A 16,453-nucleotide genomic window follows, 5' to 3' on the forward strand; every position below is an offset into this window, starting at 1 on the left:
AGTGTGAAATGTTGCTGCTGTGGCCACACAGAAAAGGAAATTAGAAACTCAGATGGGCATGAGCATGAATATTACAGCACCAATGTATGAGCACTTCTATGATCTGTCACTGTAATTTGGACTTATCAAATGATAGTAAGGGTGTGTTTCCAACAACAACAAATATGCTGCAATTTACTTTGAAAACATGAATCAGCAGAATATACAATGTCCACCTCAATCATCTAAAAAAACTACCCCAGTACTTTTTACACCTTTGTACCTGGATTACTTCCTCGGTCAAGAAGAACAGCCTCAGAAGTCAAAAGATCAGATCGCCATGTGTTCCAACATTTGTTAGGAGCAATGTGTCACAGACGGGTCCGACATGGGTCTGGAGAGTTCTCCAAACATGATCAAATTTGGTGTGTTCGCAGACGGCTGTTGAATGCAACCCTGCAGGAAATACCACTGCACTGTGAAGTCAGGTCTGTTTGTGTAATGCTGTTCACACCAGATAAAGGAGGTGCAAGTTCTAGCAGCAGCAGAGCGGCTCACAGATGCCATCAAAGAAACAGACCTAAAGCCTCAATATAGAGGGAAACGCTGCATTAATTTATCAAATATTATACATTATTTAAAAAATAAAATATAAAATATATATATAAATATATAAACATAAAATACACGATATGACAATATCGACCAGTCTGTGGTGAATCAAAGTCATATGACCTGTTACGGTTCAGTTTCTTTACAGGAATATTTTCTAAAATGAGAAAAAAAATCATCTCCATTACTAAAATGTCTAATGCCTAAAAACGCCACTAATCATTTCTATTATAACATCCCAACTTAACAAAAAATTCAAATGTAAAATAATGACACATGGTTCAAAGCATACTGATTTAAAGGGGTTTTCTTCAGCTTGTTTTTGTTGATTACATTTCATACACAGTCAAACAGAGTTGACTTGGCTCACTGCTCTGGTTTCATCCAAATAACAAACACGCTCACAACTTTCATTCGCGTCTTCTTGCAAAATTAACAGTATGTTGCCGCAAGAGTGTGTTGCAGTCATCAACTCAGTTTCCTCTATAGGTGTGTGTCAGTTACACGTATGTTTAAATTATGCAGCATATGCCATGTTTTCATCCACGTGCAGGATATACTGTGGTGTCGTTTTGTTGTCGTGCAGCACGTTGTGTTGAAAAGTCCGTTGAAAATCGATTCTGAAACCAACACAAAATGCTCAGTTTAACTCATGCCTAACGACAGAGGAGGGATAAGTCGACCACTGGCTGTGTCAGGGGAAATGATTGAAATGTCTCCGAGCCGAAATGTCTGTCAGCACGAAGCTGCAGCAGCTCCCTCCATTGCAGTCGTGTTCAGCGCTGCACACTCACAAATGGCGCAAAAGCGGTCGGTCACAACACCGGAGCCGGGGTTGCACAAGAAAGACACAGGCACAAGCTAAGCGCTGCAACCGCAAGTATCCTGTCGCCATTTTCCCAAGCTGAACTACAATAGAGCGGGGCTGAAGAACACACCCCTCTCTCTCTCTCAATCCTCCCCGGACACACACACACGCCACATTTTCCTTTCTCTGCGGCGCTGAGGACGCGCAGCGGCTTTGTTTCTAACGCACAGTCGAAGCAGCGCTTGTTACAGTCACGGCGCGACACGTTATAAAAAGGGAAATAAAAGCATTAACAAGCGAGGTGAGCGGGATGACTCCATGACAAGCTCGCCTCGTTGCAGCAGATGGCTGCACAGACAAATGGCTCGCCACGTCCGTTGAGTGACGTGTGACGCGGCCACACGGACAGGGGGCTGGATTTGAAATCGTCTCGCTGACCAGCGCCCCCTCCAATCAGCGCGCGGCGGGGGCGGGGCAGAGCGCCGTCAGTCACCGAGGAAGGATAACGGTTTGAATGGGGAGGGAGAATCCAATCCGGTTTGAGCTAGTTTCTCTTCCAATGGAACATTAAGTCTCAGCGCCGTGTTAGATTGTACTGGCACAGCTTTATCCAGAATATAGCGCTGTGTGTTCCAGTCTGTAAGCTTTTAAACACACCTCACACTAACCAACCATGCCTAAAAGGAGCAGAGTGAGTACACCGATATCTTTCATGCATTCAGCGATACACCGTTTATAGCACACAAGTGCAGCAGTGCTCTTGTTGCGACCACAGTTGTTGAGATGTGGAGACATATGTCGGTTTTGTGTAGCTGGTGTTTATCAACAGTGGAGCGCGGCGCGGGCTCAGTTTAGCGCGAATCTGGTTTGATTTCCTCTGCAAACTCATTCTCGGTCTTATCTCGTGTGCAGTGATTGACATTTTCCCGTGTCGGGATTTTCCCTCGGCGAGGTGCACGGCTGCATGCGTGTTTGTGTACACGTCTGCTCGCAGCGTGCGGGACAAAGCGCGGGTCGCTTCTCGCGGCGGCGGGGTCGCCTCTCCGCTGAGAAAGTTGGCGGCGTATCGATCGTCTCCACCGGGGGACTCGTCACGCTGGGTGCTGAAGTTTCTCGCCGCGAAAATGGAGGGAAACGAAGTAATGGGGGGGTTTATTCGGCGAAAGTTGGAGCGGCGGTGTAACGGTTGTTGTTTCGTGTGCGCGCCAAGTCCTGTTTATGTCTTTCGTGTGCAGCTAAGCCACATTTAACACGACGCTATTAACGACTGTGTTTCGCTGACCTATCGTGCATATGTGCTTTGTTTGTTACTACGCGGCTTCCGTCGCCTGTGCCGTCTTCGTCGTGTCAGCTGCCCCCTGTCTCTCAGTGTGTATTGTCGGGTTATGCAATGGCCTCCGTCAGCGCAGCTCCTGTTGCTGGGGGCTCTGGTAGATTCTGCTGCCGCCACACCGACACTGTGGTTCAAACTAATGGCGGGAACGCTCGCTGCACAGCTCGGTTTTCTCCCCATTTATTACCAATGAATGGATGTGTCGTGAGGAGGCGGAGTCCGCCCCCTCCTCCTCCTCCTCCAGCGGAGTGTAACTGTAGGGATTTACAGGAGCAGGGGGAGCACAAGCCACACGCTGCCGTTCAAACTACAGTAAACTGGTATGTCAGACTGGAGTTGTACTAAAATGTCCACGTGCTGTACACGTTGATGCACAGGGATCATGGACTCTTCCATACACATCCAATAGTTTTTATGCAGATAAGCTCCTTTGCATGAGATTTAACAACATACATGTCTGAATGTGCTGCCATAGGCTTATTTTCGGAAGGGAACGCCCACTTTTGAATTACATAACGATCACTTGAAGCCAATGCCCCACCCACCCCCAACCAATTAAATCCCCAACCTAAATTTTCTCATTTTTTCTCCAAACAGACAGCTGCAGGTGATTCATTGGTAAGTAATACACACAATAACACACATTTATTTTATATTATTGATGTATTTTTTTCCCGCCCTCAATATAATGTCTGTGCGCCCACCAGGGGTCAGCAACGCCTCATTAGTCAGCTGTTGGCTGATGCTGAATGTTAGAAGTAATCTCTCTGTTATCTGTTGTCCCATTCTGCAGCCCAAAAGGAGATCGCTCAGGTTGAGTGATGTAAGTACATATAAAAGTACACTTTTTCAAAAAATATGCATGTTTTCAGAGTGTTGTAAGTGCTTACATGTTATTCTTTTGCAGCAGAGACCTTCATCTGCAAAGGCAGAGCCCAAAGCGAAGCCAAAGGTGGGACCTCGCTGTGATTACTTCTGAATGGACTCATTTCTTTCACTCTGGATTGCTCATTCTAATAAACGTTTAAAAAAATGTGTTTGCAGAAGGCACCTGTTAAGCCTAAGAAAGCCAAGGATGTGGAGAAGGCCAAGCCTGAGGAGAAAGCACCCGAAGCCCCTGCTGAGAATGGCGAAGCCAAAGCTGAGGAAGAGGCAAGTGCTATATTGTCCAATATAACTGTGCATCATAAAGTTAATATCTATTGTGATGTAAATTTGACACTGTTAACTTTTGTCTTACAGGCACCAGCTACAGACGCAGCTGAAGAAAAAAAAGAGGCAGAATAACATTTCTCAAATCACGTCTTTTACCAGTGCTCCCTGTACCTCTTTTCTTGTACAATTCAGGGGAATATTTTTATCAACTATTTTCTAAATACAGGTTTTTTAGTAGTTTGATTGTAGAGAACACTTTTTTTTAATGAAAAAAAAGTCAATTTGGAGACGGGAATTTCATCACATCCCACAATTTTGCATCGCCATGAATATTGCGGTCATTGTTGTTGCTGTCAGTGGATTTCATTTCAGTTTTAAATGTGAAGGAAGGGAGGGTGCGGGACAGGTTACCATGTCAACACGCAAGCACGGCGTTCACCAGGAGCAGGGGCAACAACCAGAAGAGCTTGCCTGCGTGGATTACATTCCATATGCTTTATAAGGGACAGCGTATGTAATCTGTGCTGGGGTGGGGACGGACAAAGTCACAGGGCAACTTGTTTTATTGTTTATAATGAAGAACAGTGTTTTAGAATGTTTGTAAGCTTTGTTCCTATATGTTAACTCTTGTAATCATGCAGTTTTTCTTAACGAACCTGATCAATAAACCTAAAATTCCTAGTACTGGAGCTCTCCTCATCAGAACTGTGCATCGCGTGTATTGGTTGTGTCTCTGTCCTGTGATAGCATCGCAATAAATTTGTATAGCTGCTGTGAAAAGGGTTTTCGATCTTTCTATATGCAGTGTGTAATGGTACATTGTAAGGATGGTAAAAATGGAATTTGTTTTCTTAGCCAAGCTAATGAGATGTGTAACCATAAAAAAAAAACACTGTTGAGACTGGATTTTTAGGCCAACAGTCAAACTGTACATTTATTTGAGATGTCAAATGCATACCAGCAGTAGCAATATTCATGTGGGTTTTAGGTATCTGTATCAAGTACAAGTGTGCAGTTTCTTTTTATCTGTTTATAGATGTACCTGTGTAATGATTGTTATCAACAAACCAATAAAACTCGGTTGGTAGTTGTTACGCTGTTTCACTCTGAATTGGGTTTCTAATACAAGACTGGAAACTTAAAAGTTAAATAGAAAATGAAGGCTCCATTTTAAATTCAAAAGGATAACAATAAATTTAGCTGATGAGGCTTTGAAAGCAAGTCAGATACACTAGTACACAGAATGAAAGCTCACAGTAAAGTAGTGCAATGAGACTAAGGACGTATGCATCAAATATGCAGTGCTACAACCATATATATAACAAAAACATACATATAACCCTAACCTTAATTCATTTTTACACACTAATTAAAGACGGGTTAGATTAAATCTAGTCTGTGATTGAGCATGTTGTAAATAACAAAAATAGAAATGCATTTATAGAAAAGCAAATAGTAAAACCTCTGTTATATAGCCTACTGTTATAATTACAGTGTTGTCAGAGATCTGTGAAGTCAACTCTCAAAGGATATGATCCCAATGTCTGTACGTCCCATTAAAACAGACGAGGCTCTCTTCAGCACCATGGACAGCTTCACAAAGATCCGCAGGTTTAGAAGCTGTTATTTTTGTGTTGTGTTGTCTTTTCCCGTCGTGACACGTTCTCATCCCTTCTCACTAAATTGCATGTTGCTTCTTGTTAGTAAACAAACTGATGACGTCGTACGTCCTTGATGCACTTCCGGTCGGCAGCACGTTCTCTTCCGCACTCGCCGCTCCACGTCCTACCTACACGAGCTGTGATTGGACGAGAGGACAAACGAGGAGAAAGGTACACGGGAGATTCACCTGAGCAGCTTTGGTCAAATCTTTTCCCGAGTACACAGCACAAACACATCCCTGTCTAGTTCTGTCGCATTACGCACTGTGTAAATCCCCATGGTTACATATTAAAAATACAGTGTTTTACAGGGAACTTTAAACCGTTTATGAGCATTGACTTTGCCCATAATGGAGGCATGTACACTTCTGTCTCTGAGCTGGTTTCATGTGACAAATGACAATTCCAAGTAAAATACACATGTCCTCTAATGAAGGTACACATTTCTGTAAACTTACCTGCTGTGATGCGAATAGTCAATTCAAGCAGCCCACTGTACTCTAGAGTAATTTAAAGATGCTTTTCATTTCCATTTATGCTTTATCTTACTTTATTCCAGCTCAATCTTTACACCATTTATGGTTTATTTATTTTATGCATTTATTTACAGCTAGGGCTTTGATTATTCACATAATATTAATTATAATAAGACATGATAACCTTGTTCTATACAATTTATTGATATAGAATCAAATGCAGGTTCTGCTCCACCTCTCTACCCAGCTGATCTGTACTATCTTAGACATTGTTCTGATATACGGAGTCTTCTCACATATACTTCCATTATAAGCAAAACCGCTATCATAACACTTGTCATTGCATTTCTTTGGTGAAAATACTTTAAACATTGATAAACCTCTCATTTTATGGAAGACACTGTCTTTTCTCATCATTATTTTTGTTTTTGTTAGTCTATGTAAAGTGAACCTACATTCTGAAGTATCCTTGGGAATACTGAACCCCAAATTGCCCCTGACGGCTGTGTCGAGAGTGGTGTGTGATTGAAAAAGCATTGCATAGATGTTTGAGTGTGTGTGAATGTGTGAGTGTGACTTGTACTGTACATTTTTTTAAGACTGGAAAAGTGCTTAATGGATGCAGTCCATAAATACAGTCCATTTAGCATTTACCATTACCATTTAACATGATTAAATAATTAAATACAATTCACCGTTTTGACATGGTGGCCATTTTCCTCTGACATCATCCTCAGGGTGTGAAGCACATGTGCTGTCATCAACATCCTGTGAACCAGGTTACAAGCCATATAAACATAAGGACCCTGACAAAGTGTTATCAGTTCACTGCTTCCTGACTGATCAGGAAGTTTGTTCTATTTACATCAATTTACATTCGACAACTTTCTCACAGGGAGAAGTCAAGTGAGTCTTTTTAGAGGAGCATCTTCTTCAGGAATCTGTGGATCGCTGACAGAAACAGACGGTTTCCTTCCTGGGTGAAAGTGAACTTTGTCAGGTAGATAGAGGTTTTTGTTAAAAAATGTTGAATGACTTCACCTCTTAACTAGTTAACAGCCTTGGTCATCAGCACGTTGACACTCCTCCCGTCACCGTTGATGATCTTTAGGTGACCGTTCATTGAGGGGAACTCTTCATGGAGCATCATGGACAGCTCTCTGTAAAAGCGAGGAAGGACACGACCCCACTGCAGGCCTCCTGAAATTTCAACGTCATTTTTTTCCCTGTTAAAATTTTTTGGGGAAGTTTCTCCTCACTCTAGTCGAGGGTTAACTTTAGGGGATGTCACACCTTGTTAAGCCTTATGAGGACAATTGTGATTTCTGAATATGGCCTATAATAAAATTTGATTGATTCTTTTACCTAAAAGTTTACTTGGAGTCAAATCTTGTGTGGACTTTTACAGTAGCCCTTGACTAACATCTGTTAATAACGTTTCTAAATGTTTTCATAGGCATCACTTGAATTTACTTATCCACAGTGAGGACGTGAGGAGAGGAGCCCATGATTGTAACCACAAGGATTTTTGATAGGATTTGTCATGAGCCTACAGTTCCTAATTGACCTTCCTCACCAGTCGAAGATCAGTTTCATTAAGCTATCCTAAGCAAACCAGAAAATCTGTAAATGACATCATTCTTAGCACAGCAGAAGTCTTCTCTTGACAGCATGGTGAAATGAAGCCAAAGGCCAGTACAAAAATATGAATAATGCAGGTTGCTGTACCATATTTAATGTCCAAAACATCTCTTTTTTAACTGTGTTTCAACAGAGCATCTCAAAGAAGTGTAAAAAGTGCAGGCGCAGAGAGTTTACATCGAAATCATATCCAGACAAAATAATAGGATTCATGTTGTGATGTGCTTGTTTGCCACATAATCAATAATTGATCGAATGATTATTTTGCAAAAAAAGTGTCATTTTGGATCTTTTTTTTTATGTGTGAAATAAAATGAATGTCAAAGTGGACAAGTGTTTTAGCAACCAAGGAAGCAAACTAAGAAAAAACACAAAGCCTTATTAAGTTTTCCATGTTCTACAAATGACACCCACACTTAAAAACATCCTACTATTTTTTTCAGAAATTGTCTACTAGTTACATTCTTTTTAATACAACTATATAGACTCCATCTTAGTGTGTTCAACGGCATTTCCTTGCAGAAGGTGGAGGGAAAGTGACACAAAAAGTGTAGTACAACAAGGAATGAAGTAACCTCACAGTAGTGGAAAGATGAACAACTGACAATATATAGTTTAATTCAATTTCAAATTTATTATTAGAATTCTTTTGGCATTTCAAGTCCATTGTACAAATTCTGTAAGATATAGATTTGTTCGAGTGGCTGTTTTTTGACCACATTCATCATTAGAGATGACACAGTTGACTCAGATTGAAGACAAGAGAAAGTTGTCAGTTTATAAGTTGTAACTGCAGTACACAACTACAATGGCAGTGACTAAACACCTGTAGTCTTATATATAGAGATCCTTAAAAACACATCGCATCAAAAATCTGACATGGCCTCAGAATATTGCAGTTTTTTTCTGTAGAATAAATATAAAAATCCCATGTTCTCCAGTTACCTAATTTCAGTGACATAATGAACCTATTACATTTTACAAATACTTGAGGTATTAGTAAAATGATCGATGACCATGATACATGCTACATTTGTGCAAATACAAGTCTATAATATACAGAACCATCAGTAAACATTCAATAAGTTAAATACCTCCACTGAAGGCAGGGTATGCAGTGAGAGGCACACATTCACTGTATCTCCACTGAATCCACCCAAACATTTAAAGACTTGTTCTTGTTCTCTTTAGCACACAGATGTCATAAAGCAACTTTGAAATATCTGTACAGTTCATGAAAATGGCTTCTAGATCATGTGGAAGCACTAAAATGTAAGCATGTGATTCACAATTAGGATCTACTGTAGTTGTGTGTGAAGAAAAGTGCTGTGAATTAGAAGGGATTTGACAACCTCCACCCACCCTGAGTATGTACATTTATTGGTCAGATAGGAGATGTATTAATGTGCAGTATTCTGTATACAGAGCACTCAACAGTGCATAATCTCAGTCCGTCTATATTCACACCAAAGCACATGTGGCTCATTTCAGGCAGGTACTTTAGTCCATTTTCTCCGCGACCCTTCCCATTTTGGTGCGCATGTTACGTACAAGGAAGAAAGCGATGGTTGCGATTCCTATTGTCACCTCGGCTACCCAGAAGGCCATGTCCCAGCTGTGCTGTTTGGCAATAGTGCTGAAGGGAAGCCCCGCCATAAAAGCGCCCACTGCAACACAAGGAAAATGGATTATGTGCAATGATGGAACATCAAATTTAAGATACTATGAGGACTTTGGCCCACCAATGGAGCTATGGGGCAATCTCCTGCTACCAGAAATCTCTGTCTGTCTGTATGTGGAACACATTTCTCAAAAAACATTCTTCACACCAGCTTCACACTTGGTATGTGGATTGTTAAGGGCCCAAGTGTCGACTTTGGTATAATTTAAACATGTGTTTCAGAAAGAAAGCTGCAACCAGCATCACCACAGGCCATTCCAAACAGGCGTGTCTAGAACGGGTACTGCACTAGTGTTTTAAAAAAGTGGCCCCCCTGTTGTTTGTTAGTCATAAAGGACACAGCTAGAAATATGTTTTTACATTTGTTCAGCACAATCTACACAGGGCACCGTTAAATAATACTGCAGGTAACGTGAACCAGCAGCTTACCATTCGCCATCAGGGCCACGACAGCATGAGAGGTTCCACAGAAGTTTGAAGGAGCACTTTCACTGGCTATCACCCCAAACAAGGCAATTGGTCCGTAGGAAGAAAATCCAAAAATAGCACCAAGGAAGAGGATCCAGATCTGTGAATGAAGAAATAAATAAACTGTGCTGTTTTCTGCATTCACTCCCTGAATTTAAGAATTATTTATCATACCTCTTTTTCTGTCACCCCGATGAGGACGGACAGGGGATGAATGACTTGAACCCAAAGAGGAGCCTCCTGAGCAAGGAAAATAAACTCTTGTAATCATGGAAATATTGTACACAATGATTATAGAGAATAGGAGGGTGAATTACCTTTGGGATTTCAGTTGTAACGGTGACTCTGAAGAGGAACATGGACACATACATACCAGCCATCATGACAATGAGCAGGCCATGTCGGGGGTTTCCATGGGTGCCCAAGCCTTTCTGGAGAAAAATCCAACGCGGGGACATTTATAGCGATGATAACGAATTGATCGATTAAATCTTTGATTCGATCTGTGTCCGTTACTCACCCGAGCCACGGCTCTGTCTGAGATCAAGCCTGATGCAAGACTGCCAATAAATCCTCCCACCTCCAAGGCACTCATGTAGGTGCTGCCTGTAAAGCAGCACGGACAAGGTCAATACCCTTAACCGGTCAGAATAAATGAAAACCAATGTGAGCAAACCAATTGGACATGTACCCATAAGAGCGGTCTGGCCTTTCTCCTGCATGAGGAATAGCTGTCCCCAGTCGGTGGCAGCTGTCTTCACCCCAAACACCACCAAGTAGCCCAGAGACAGCACCCACAGGAAGGGGGAGAGGAGGAATTCTCTCAGGGTGCTCTCGCTGTTGCCTGTTGAAGAAAGTACAGACACAAGTGGTACATCCACATGTTGAAAAGAGACCAATGTTCGATATACATTCAGCAGACTGTACTGCCGTCACATGGAGTAGGCAAGTCCCACCCAAGGCAGTATATGTACTATATCTATGAAGTGTGTCCTGTAGTCATTTGGTGATATAGGAATCAGACTGGTTATAGCACATCAGCTCAGTCATTAAAGGCTACATCAGAAAAGATATACATTTTAAGACCTAAGAGGTCCTATATGGTGGGCTGCCACAGTCTAGATAATTGATGGGAAACACTGAAGTGGATATAACGCTCATAGACTTGCAACAACAAAACAAAAACAACTGTAAGCACATGTTTGATATGCAGCAATATACATTTGCAGTATGGTTTGTGGTCATGATATATGAATCTATGTCACCACTCCATGCTTTTCTTTAGCGATGATGTTTCTAAATAAGAATCCAGACAGAACAAAAAGAACATTACTGATCAATTGTTATTGATGAGACTGTGATGCACTGCTCTGCCTGTGTGTGGGAGGTGTGAGGACATGTTGGATGGTGGGTTCAGGATCATTACTGATGAGCAGCTCTGTCTGATGTGGGTAATCATTATAACATCCATGGTGACAACTGGTTTGGGGCTGCCTCTGTGACTGTGTCTTTTCCTCACTGAGGTGGTTAAAGCAGTGATCATTGTGGTTGTTTGAGGAATAACAAAGTGTAAATAATACTGCAAATAATATGTATATATGACTTCTAGTCTGCAGTTCTTCTATATTCTTTCAGACTGACGGATTAGAATATTGGCTTTTGCAGCTGATGCATAAAATCTTCTTCATAGCACAAAGAGCTCCAGCAGGTTCTCCAATAAGATGAGAAGTATCTCACACTAGTGGGATAAAGGGATAATCCTACATGCTGCTGCATCTGACCCACTACTCACACTTGCAATCTAATTTCCGCAACCAAAAACTTAGAAAGTCAAAAACCAAAAGAAAGTCAGATGTGTATTCCCATCAAGAAAAGCAGCGAATACTCCCAAGATGTTCTGTTAATCAACAAATTGGGTACTCAACTAATGATTTAAGGTGTAATTAAACTGCTTTATTTCCCTTAAAACTCACCAGACAGAAACCATTCAATATAACCATGATGTTTGAAGCTGCATCATTGAGTGAACTACACCTCTCAGCTCCTATATGTTTTTTTCTCCACTATCTGACTGTAGCTGTGACGCTGCAGGCTTGATAACACGTACTGTATGTGTTCCTTATGTGTGAGTCGAGCTACATCAATCAATTGATCAATCAATCACATTGTATAGCCCATATTCACATATTATCAATAATTCCTGTCGGATTGAGGTAACAATCTTCAGCTACACTGGAAGAAGCTCCTCGCAGAAATTTTTAGCCAGCACCACTTTTCATTGCTTACCTCCCTTCGCCCCCTTCTTGGCTGCGGGCTGGATGCTGGGAAGGCCCACGTCCTTTGGCTCATTCTTTACAAACACCAGACAAACAAAGGAGAAGGAGGCACAGAAAATGCCCGACATGGTCAGGATCGTCCTCCAGTCATAGTACTGCAGGAGCACCGTAACCAGGATTGGACCCAGACTCCCGGCCAGGTTCATACTGCAGGACAGCACCGACCACCATGTTCCAAACTGGGAGGGGTCAAACCACTGATGGAAGGGAGACGCAAAGGAGAGAGCACAGAATAGTCAACATTTCCAAAAACATAGACTACAGGCTGAGTCAAAGAAAGCAGAATTATGTTTCCCTCATATGCATATTTACCACTATCATGTGTTGTGCATATTATTGGTTAATTTCCAGCTCCACTTTCCTGATTTATTTACAAATACGATTTTAGGGGAAAAAAATTGAAACATTACAAACATTTAGAATCACTGTCCCAGCCTGTCATGATGTCACACAGCTGCGGACGACCATAAACACTCCTCACCCAGTCAGCACACGCAACAGAGCTACAGAGCAACAACTTGACAATCCACTGGGCAAACACTTAAAGCAGCCAGTCAGGCAGAGAGCCCAGTTAGATCCACAGTGTGTAGCTGTTAACTCAGCTGGGGAACAGGAGCTGCAGCAACATGCTTAAAGCTCATAGATTAAAAGGTGTTTCCTCTCCCTGAAGAGGGAAAACACCTTTGGTTAAAGTTTTTTTTTTTTCTTTTGGAAAGATCTACTGAGGATCTACTAAAAATAGATTATCCTGTAATCTGATCCCCCACTGCACACTGAGCACATGCCAAAGCCTATTTATTACCCACCTTTTGAACACTGCTGCTGTGAAGGCAGCTTCTTGTGAGACACAAGGCGCTGGATGGTAGAATACAACAGGCTTTGCTTAAAGAACATGTACTTTTACAGTCCTGCCTATAATGCATAAATTCCACTGCAATGTGAAATCAATGCCAAAATGTTTCAAGTTGAACATACTAAAAGCAATCCCAAAATCTTTACATTTTTCACAACATTAACTCTGCTGAAGTTACTTTAAACTATCAGTGTCTCTCACAGCTGACATCTTCTCAAAGCAGACTGTGCTGCCTGACCTGGCAAACTATTTCCACCTGCTAGCGGACAGGTCCACTTTCTCTCTCGGACTTCAGGCTGCAAAAAAAACACTATATCTGGCAGCAGGAGGCCTCCACTCTGGGTTTACACCCTGCATGTCAATACTGGGACTTGCATAAATCTGTCTGAATGTGGAAATCTGACCTCGAGACCCGGTCCTCCTATTTCAGCTTCACACTTGGCATGTGTGTTGTTTAGGGCCCGAAGAAGTGCAGTGTCAGATTTGGTGTGATATGTTCAATATTAATAAACATTGGACAAACAGGCGACCTGGGGTCTGTAGCAGCAGTTGCTGAGACTCATCAAAGTAAGTGAGTTTGTTGATGACGACAGCAGCGCTTCCACGACAAGCTTTACCAAACTTTGTATAAACCGGTAAACTTTGTGCTTCAGGGTTCTGTGGAATGAGTCCAGCAGCAGGTCTTTACTTGCCGCGGCTCAATGCAAGTTCAATTTGATTTGATTTTATTTGCATAGGGCCAAATCATAACATATATTACCTCAAGGCACTTTACATAGTAAGGTGGACGCCTTATAAATTATAGAGAAACCCAACAGTTACGACAACAAGCAAACACTTTGACGACTGTGGAGAGAAAAATCTCCCTCCCATGTCACTTTTACAGTTTCAGAAAGAAAGCTGCAACCAGCATTACCAAACAGGCAGGTTCTTAACGGGCACTGCAATAGCTACAGTTAAAGCTGATTTACATCAGGTGACAGACGGGATGGTATTACCTTGCGCAGCACTTTCCCACAGGGGGGCCAGCCACAGCCCTGTCCCAGGCCGTTGATGAACCAGAGCAGTGAGAACATGGATACAGTGGAGGACCAGGAGAAGGCGATGTTGATGCCCCCCACCAGGAAGAGGCCGATGGAGAACAGCCAGCGGGCGCTGATCTGATCAGACAGCACGCCGCTGATAAACTTACTGATGGCGTAGGCCATTGTCTGGCTGCTGGTGATCAGACCTGCAGACACACCATGAGGGTTACTTTTGTGCAGAAAGAGAGTCTATACTATATAAAACCTTATCTTATCTATAATCGTCAGAAGTATTGGAAGCAGTTGCATGCTCCACTATTAGATATGATGACATTGGCAACAAACGTGCACAGCCTCACAGAGGTGCATGGCTGGTTACTCATGAGTGGATTCCATCCAATACCCCTGACGGTTCTTTTATTTCTCTTAAAGTGTTATAACTCTTCATTGAAGTCAAATGAAGTAATGAGAACACTTGCAATAGCAAGGTGCTGGATAAGACATTAATACATTTTATGTGCAGTCCCAAGGTGGAGGGTCTAGCTGAAAAATGTAGCTATGAATAATAGAGTTTATGACTGGAAGCAGTGTCACCTCTGTGTCCTGTAGTTTTCAGTTTGCCACTCATAGTAATACTTTTGCACTGTGTGTATCTGGCTGCCACCGTTACCCAAATTTAGGTGCTGCTGAAAATCACACAATAGCCTCATTATGGGCCTAAATAGAGCCAGAAAGCTCAGAAAGCACAGTTAATGCTATACCTCCTTACCCAAGTCATCTTTGTCCAGTTCAATCTCCTCCATCACAGAGGGCATGACGAAGGAGAAGGTCTTCCTGTTGAAGAAGTACAGCGAGTAGCCCATGAACATGCACGAGAAGATGACTACACGATAGTAGCCGTAGCCCGTGGCCCCCATGATTGCACTTGATCCGACACAAACTAACAAAGAAAAACAATAATTAGGTCCTCAAACTTCTCTTCAGCAGCATCTGAGTGGAGCAGCGCTGTTTTCAAGACTGTTCTCAGGACGACGTTATCAAATAGGTGTTTGCACTGGGACAATGGAGATATGAAACAAGGCGTAGCATTGGCTGGGTGGCACTGATTAAATATATTCCATGAGGTCCTGGCAGCACTCTTCTTGCAGGCTGGTTGCTCTGTCTATCTGTGAGGCTGCTGCGTGCAGGGGCGAGGACAAATGAAGTTACACCAGCCTGGAAATAAAAAACAAAAATAAATGAGACTTAAGACAGAAGCAAATTGTCATTCAAGATATGCTTTCACTTTTGCAAGGTCAAAAGGTCAGATGCAAATAACTTCTGGGGGCCCCAGCTGAAATCTGATAGGCTCCTGAAGTGGCAAAAAGTCACTTACTTATAGTGTGTATATATATATATACACTAACAGTATGCATGTTCGTACAACAACAAGTTTATAGAGGGATATAGTAAGTGTTGGTGGCTGTGATGTTGTGTGATGATCAGCTGACCCAGTCCTCACACATCAGCAGGTTCACATATCCTGCACTGTGACCCCAACTTCTTCTATAACTCCACTTGTCGTATAAATACCGAAGCTGCTGCAGGAGCTGACCTGAGGTCTGGAGGTGTCCATTCAGCAGCCCTCAAAATAGTTTAGCTCAGCAGACCCACTTTCCAAGTGTGGCCATTTCTTTAAGGAAGCACAACTGGAGAGTAAACTGGTCCTAGGAGAGATTCTGCAGAGTGCTGTTTAGCTTGGACACTGAAATATTACAGGCGACATAAGCACTGCAGCTCAGACACTGACCAGAGGCCTGTGGTTGGACAAAGCGTCTCCATCACCGAACCCCAGCAGACTGAGTGATTCACTGAAACACGCCGCTACAAACTCACTACTCCCCCGGTTACTTGTTAGCGAGCCGGTTTGAGGAGCGAGCTCCGTGGACGTGAACGTCCCCACGGGCCTACATTCAGACAACACGCCGACAAAGGGCGACGCTGCCCGGGGCTCGTCGCCGCCTGATGCCGCGGTGTCCCCGGTGTGGAGGACAGAGGAGGAAAGCTGCTGTTACCTTTACGTTCGCGTCCCCGCTGCTGCTGCTGCTGCTGCTCCTATCAATGAGAGAGGACGAGGCGCGTTCACGAGTCTGCAGCCCTTTGAGCGCGTGACCGTGACACAACACTGAGACGCCGTGGCAATCACACGCACACGCACGCTGCCGCGGAGTAGTTTCCTGCACCCATGCACGAGTGCGTCTAATATTAGCGCTCGTCTCTCACAAACTCGCCAAACTCCATTTGCACTTCCGCTATTTTACATGTGTAACTTCTCACTACCGGATCTAACCCACGTGCTGTTCAGAGATCACGCGGGCCCGTAGTTTAATTCGGCCAAACCCGGCTCAATGAAATCTTAACATTATCTCACTCAGCTCACTGTTGC

At 42.8% G+C, this 16,453-nt stretch overlaps 2 protein-coding genes across 5 annotated transcripts; one reads left to right on the forward strand and one right to left on the reverse strand.

The window, feature by feature from the left end:
* The first annotated feature begins 1,877 nt into the window (after nucleotides 1-1,877).
* On the forward strand, nucleotides 1,878-4,981 carry si:ch73-1a9.3 (non-histone chromosomal protein HMG-like). Of its 2 annotated transcripts, none has more exons than XM_035178996.1 (6): nucleotides 1,878-2,090; nucleotides 3,330-3,350; nucleotides 3,526-3,555; nucleotides 3,643-3,684; nucleotides 3,777-3,884; nucleotides 3,975-4,981. In XM_035178996.1, exons 1-6 carry the CDS (start codon nucleotides 2,073-2,075, stop codon nucleotides 4,017-4,019), a joined length of 264 nt encoding a protein of 87 aa, XP_035034887.1. In that variant the 5' UTR covers nucleotides 1,878-2,072; the 3' UTR covers nucleotides 4,020-4,981. The 2 variants fall into 2 exon arrangements, with proteins under 2 accessions (XP_035034887.1, XP_035034886.1); XM_035178995.1 differs by having other exon boundaries at nucleotides 1,885-2,090; nucleotides 3,640-3,684.
* A 3,295-nt stretch (nucleotides 4,982-8,276) lies between these two features.
* On the reverse strand, nucleotides 8,277-16,225 carry LOC118121882 (glucose-6-phosphate exchanger SLC37A4). 3 transcript variants are annotated; one of them, XM_035178103.2, is made up of 10 exons: nucleotides 16,083-16,225; nucleotides 14,798-15,243; nucleotides 14,002-14,234; nucleotides 12,101-12,347; nucleotides 10,506-10,658; nucleotides 10,335-10,420; nucleotides 10,132-10,245; nucleotides 9,989-10,054; nucleotides 9,776-9,914; nucleotides 8,277-9,332 (listed from the first exon to the last, which is right to left on the reverse strand). In XM_035178103.2, the coding sequence occupies exons 2-10, from the start codon at nucleotides 14,943-14,945 to the stop codon at nucleotides 9,166-9,168; spliced, it is 1,353 nt and encodes a 450-aa protein (XP_035033994.1). In that variant the 5' UTR covers nucleotides 14,946-15,243; nucleotides 16,083-16,225; the 3' UTR covers nucleotides 8,277-9,165. The 3 variants fall into 3 exon arrangements, with proteins under 3 accessions (XP_035033994.1, XP_035033995.1, XP_035033998.1); XM_035178104.2 differs by lacking the exon at nucleotides 16,083-16,225 and adding an exon at nucleotides 15,623-15,760; XM_035178107.2 differs by lacking the exons at nucleotides 14,002-14,234; nucleotides 14,798-15,243; nucleotides 16,083-16,225 and adding an exon at nucleotides 12,957-13,760.
* Between the last annotated feature and the right edge of the window lie 228 nt (nucleotides 16,226-16,453).

The sequence above is a fragment of the Hippoglossus stenolepis genome, chromosome 15 (genome assembly GCF_022539355.2).
Source record: "Hippoglossus stenolepis isolate QCI-W04-F060 chromosome 15, HSTE1.2, whole genome shotgun sequence".
In the NCBI taxonomy this organism is placed as follows: Eukaryota; Metazoa; Chordata; class Actinopteri; order Pleuronectiformes; family Pleuronectidae; genus Hippoglossus; species Hippoglossus stenolepis.

Bases quoted from the DNA above. Each gene is read 5' to 3' on its own strand.
- si:ch73-1a9.3 (XM_035178995.1), top strand. The intron at 3,351-3,525 runs GTAAGTAATACA...CCCATTCTGCAG, and splicing joins CAGCTGCAGGTGATTCATTG to CCCAAAAGGAGATCGCTCAG. The intron at 3,685-3,776 runs GTGGGACCTCGC...ATGTGTTTGCAG, and splicing joins AGCCCAAAGCGAAGCCAAAG to AAGGCACCTGTTAAGCCTAA.
- LOC118121882 (XM_035178103.2), bottom strand. From the start codon at position 14,945: ATGGGGGCCACGGGCTACGGCTACTATCGTGTAGTCATCTTCTCGTGC. The intron at 10,659-12,100 runs GTAAGCAATGAA...TTTCTTCAACAG, and splicing joins CAAGAAGGGGGCGAAGGGAG to GCAACAGCGAGAGCACCCTG. The intron at 10,421-10,505 runs GTACATGTCCAA...GCTGCTTTACAG, and splicing joins AGGCCAGACCGCTCTTATGG to GCAGCACCTACATGAGTGCC.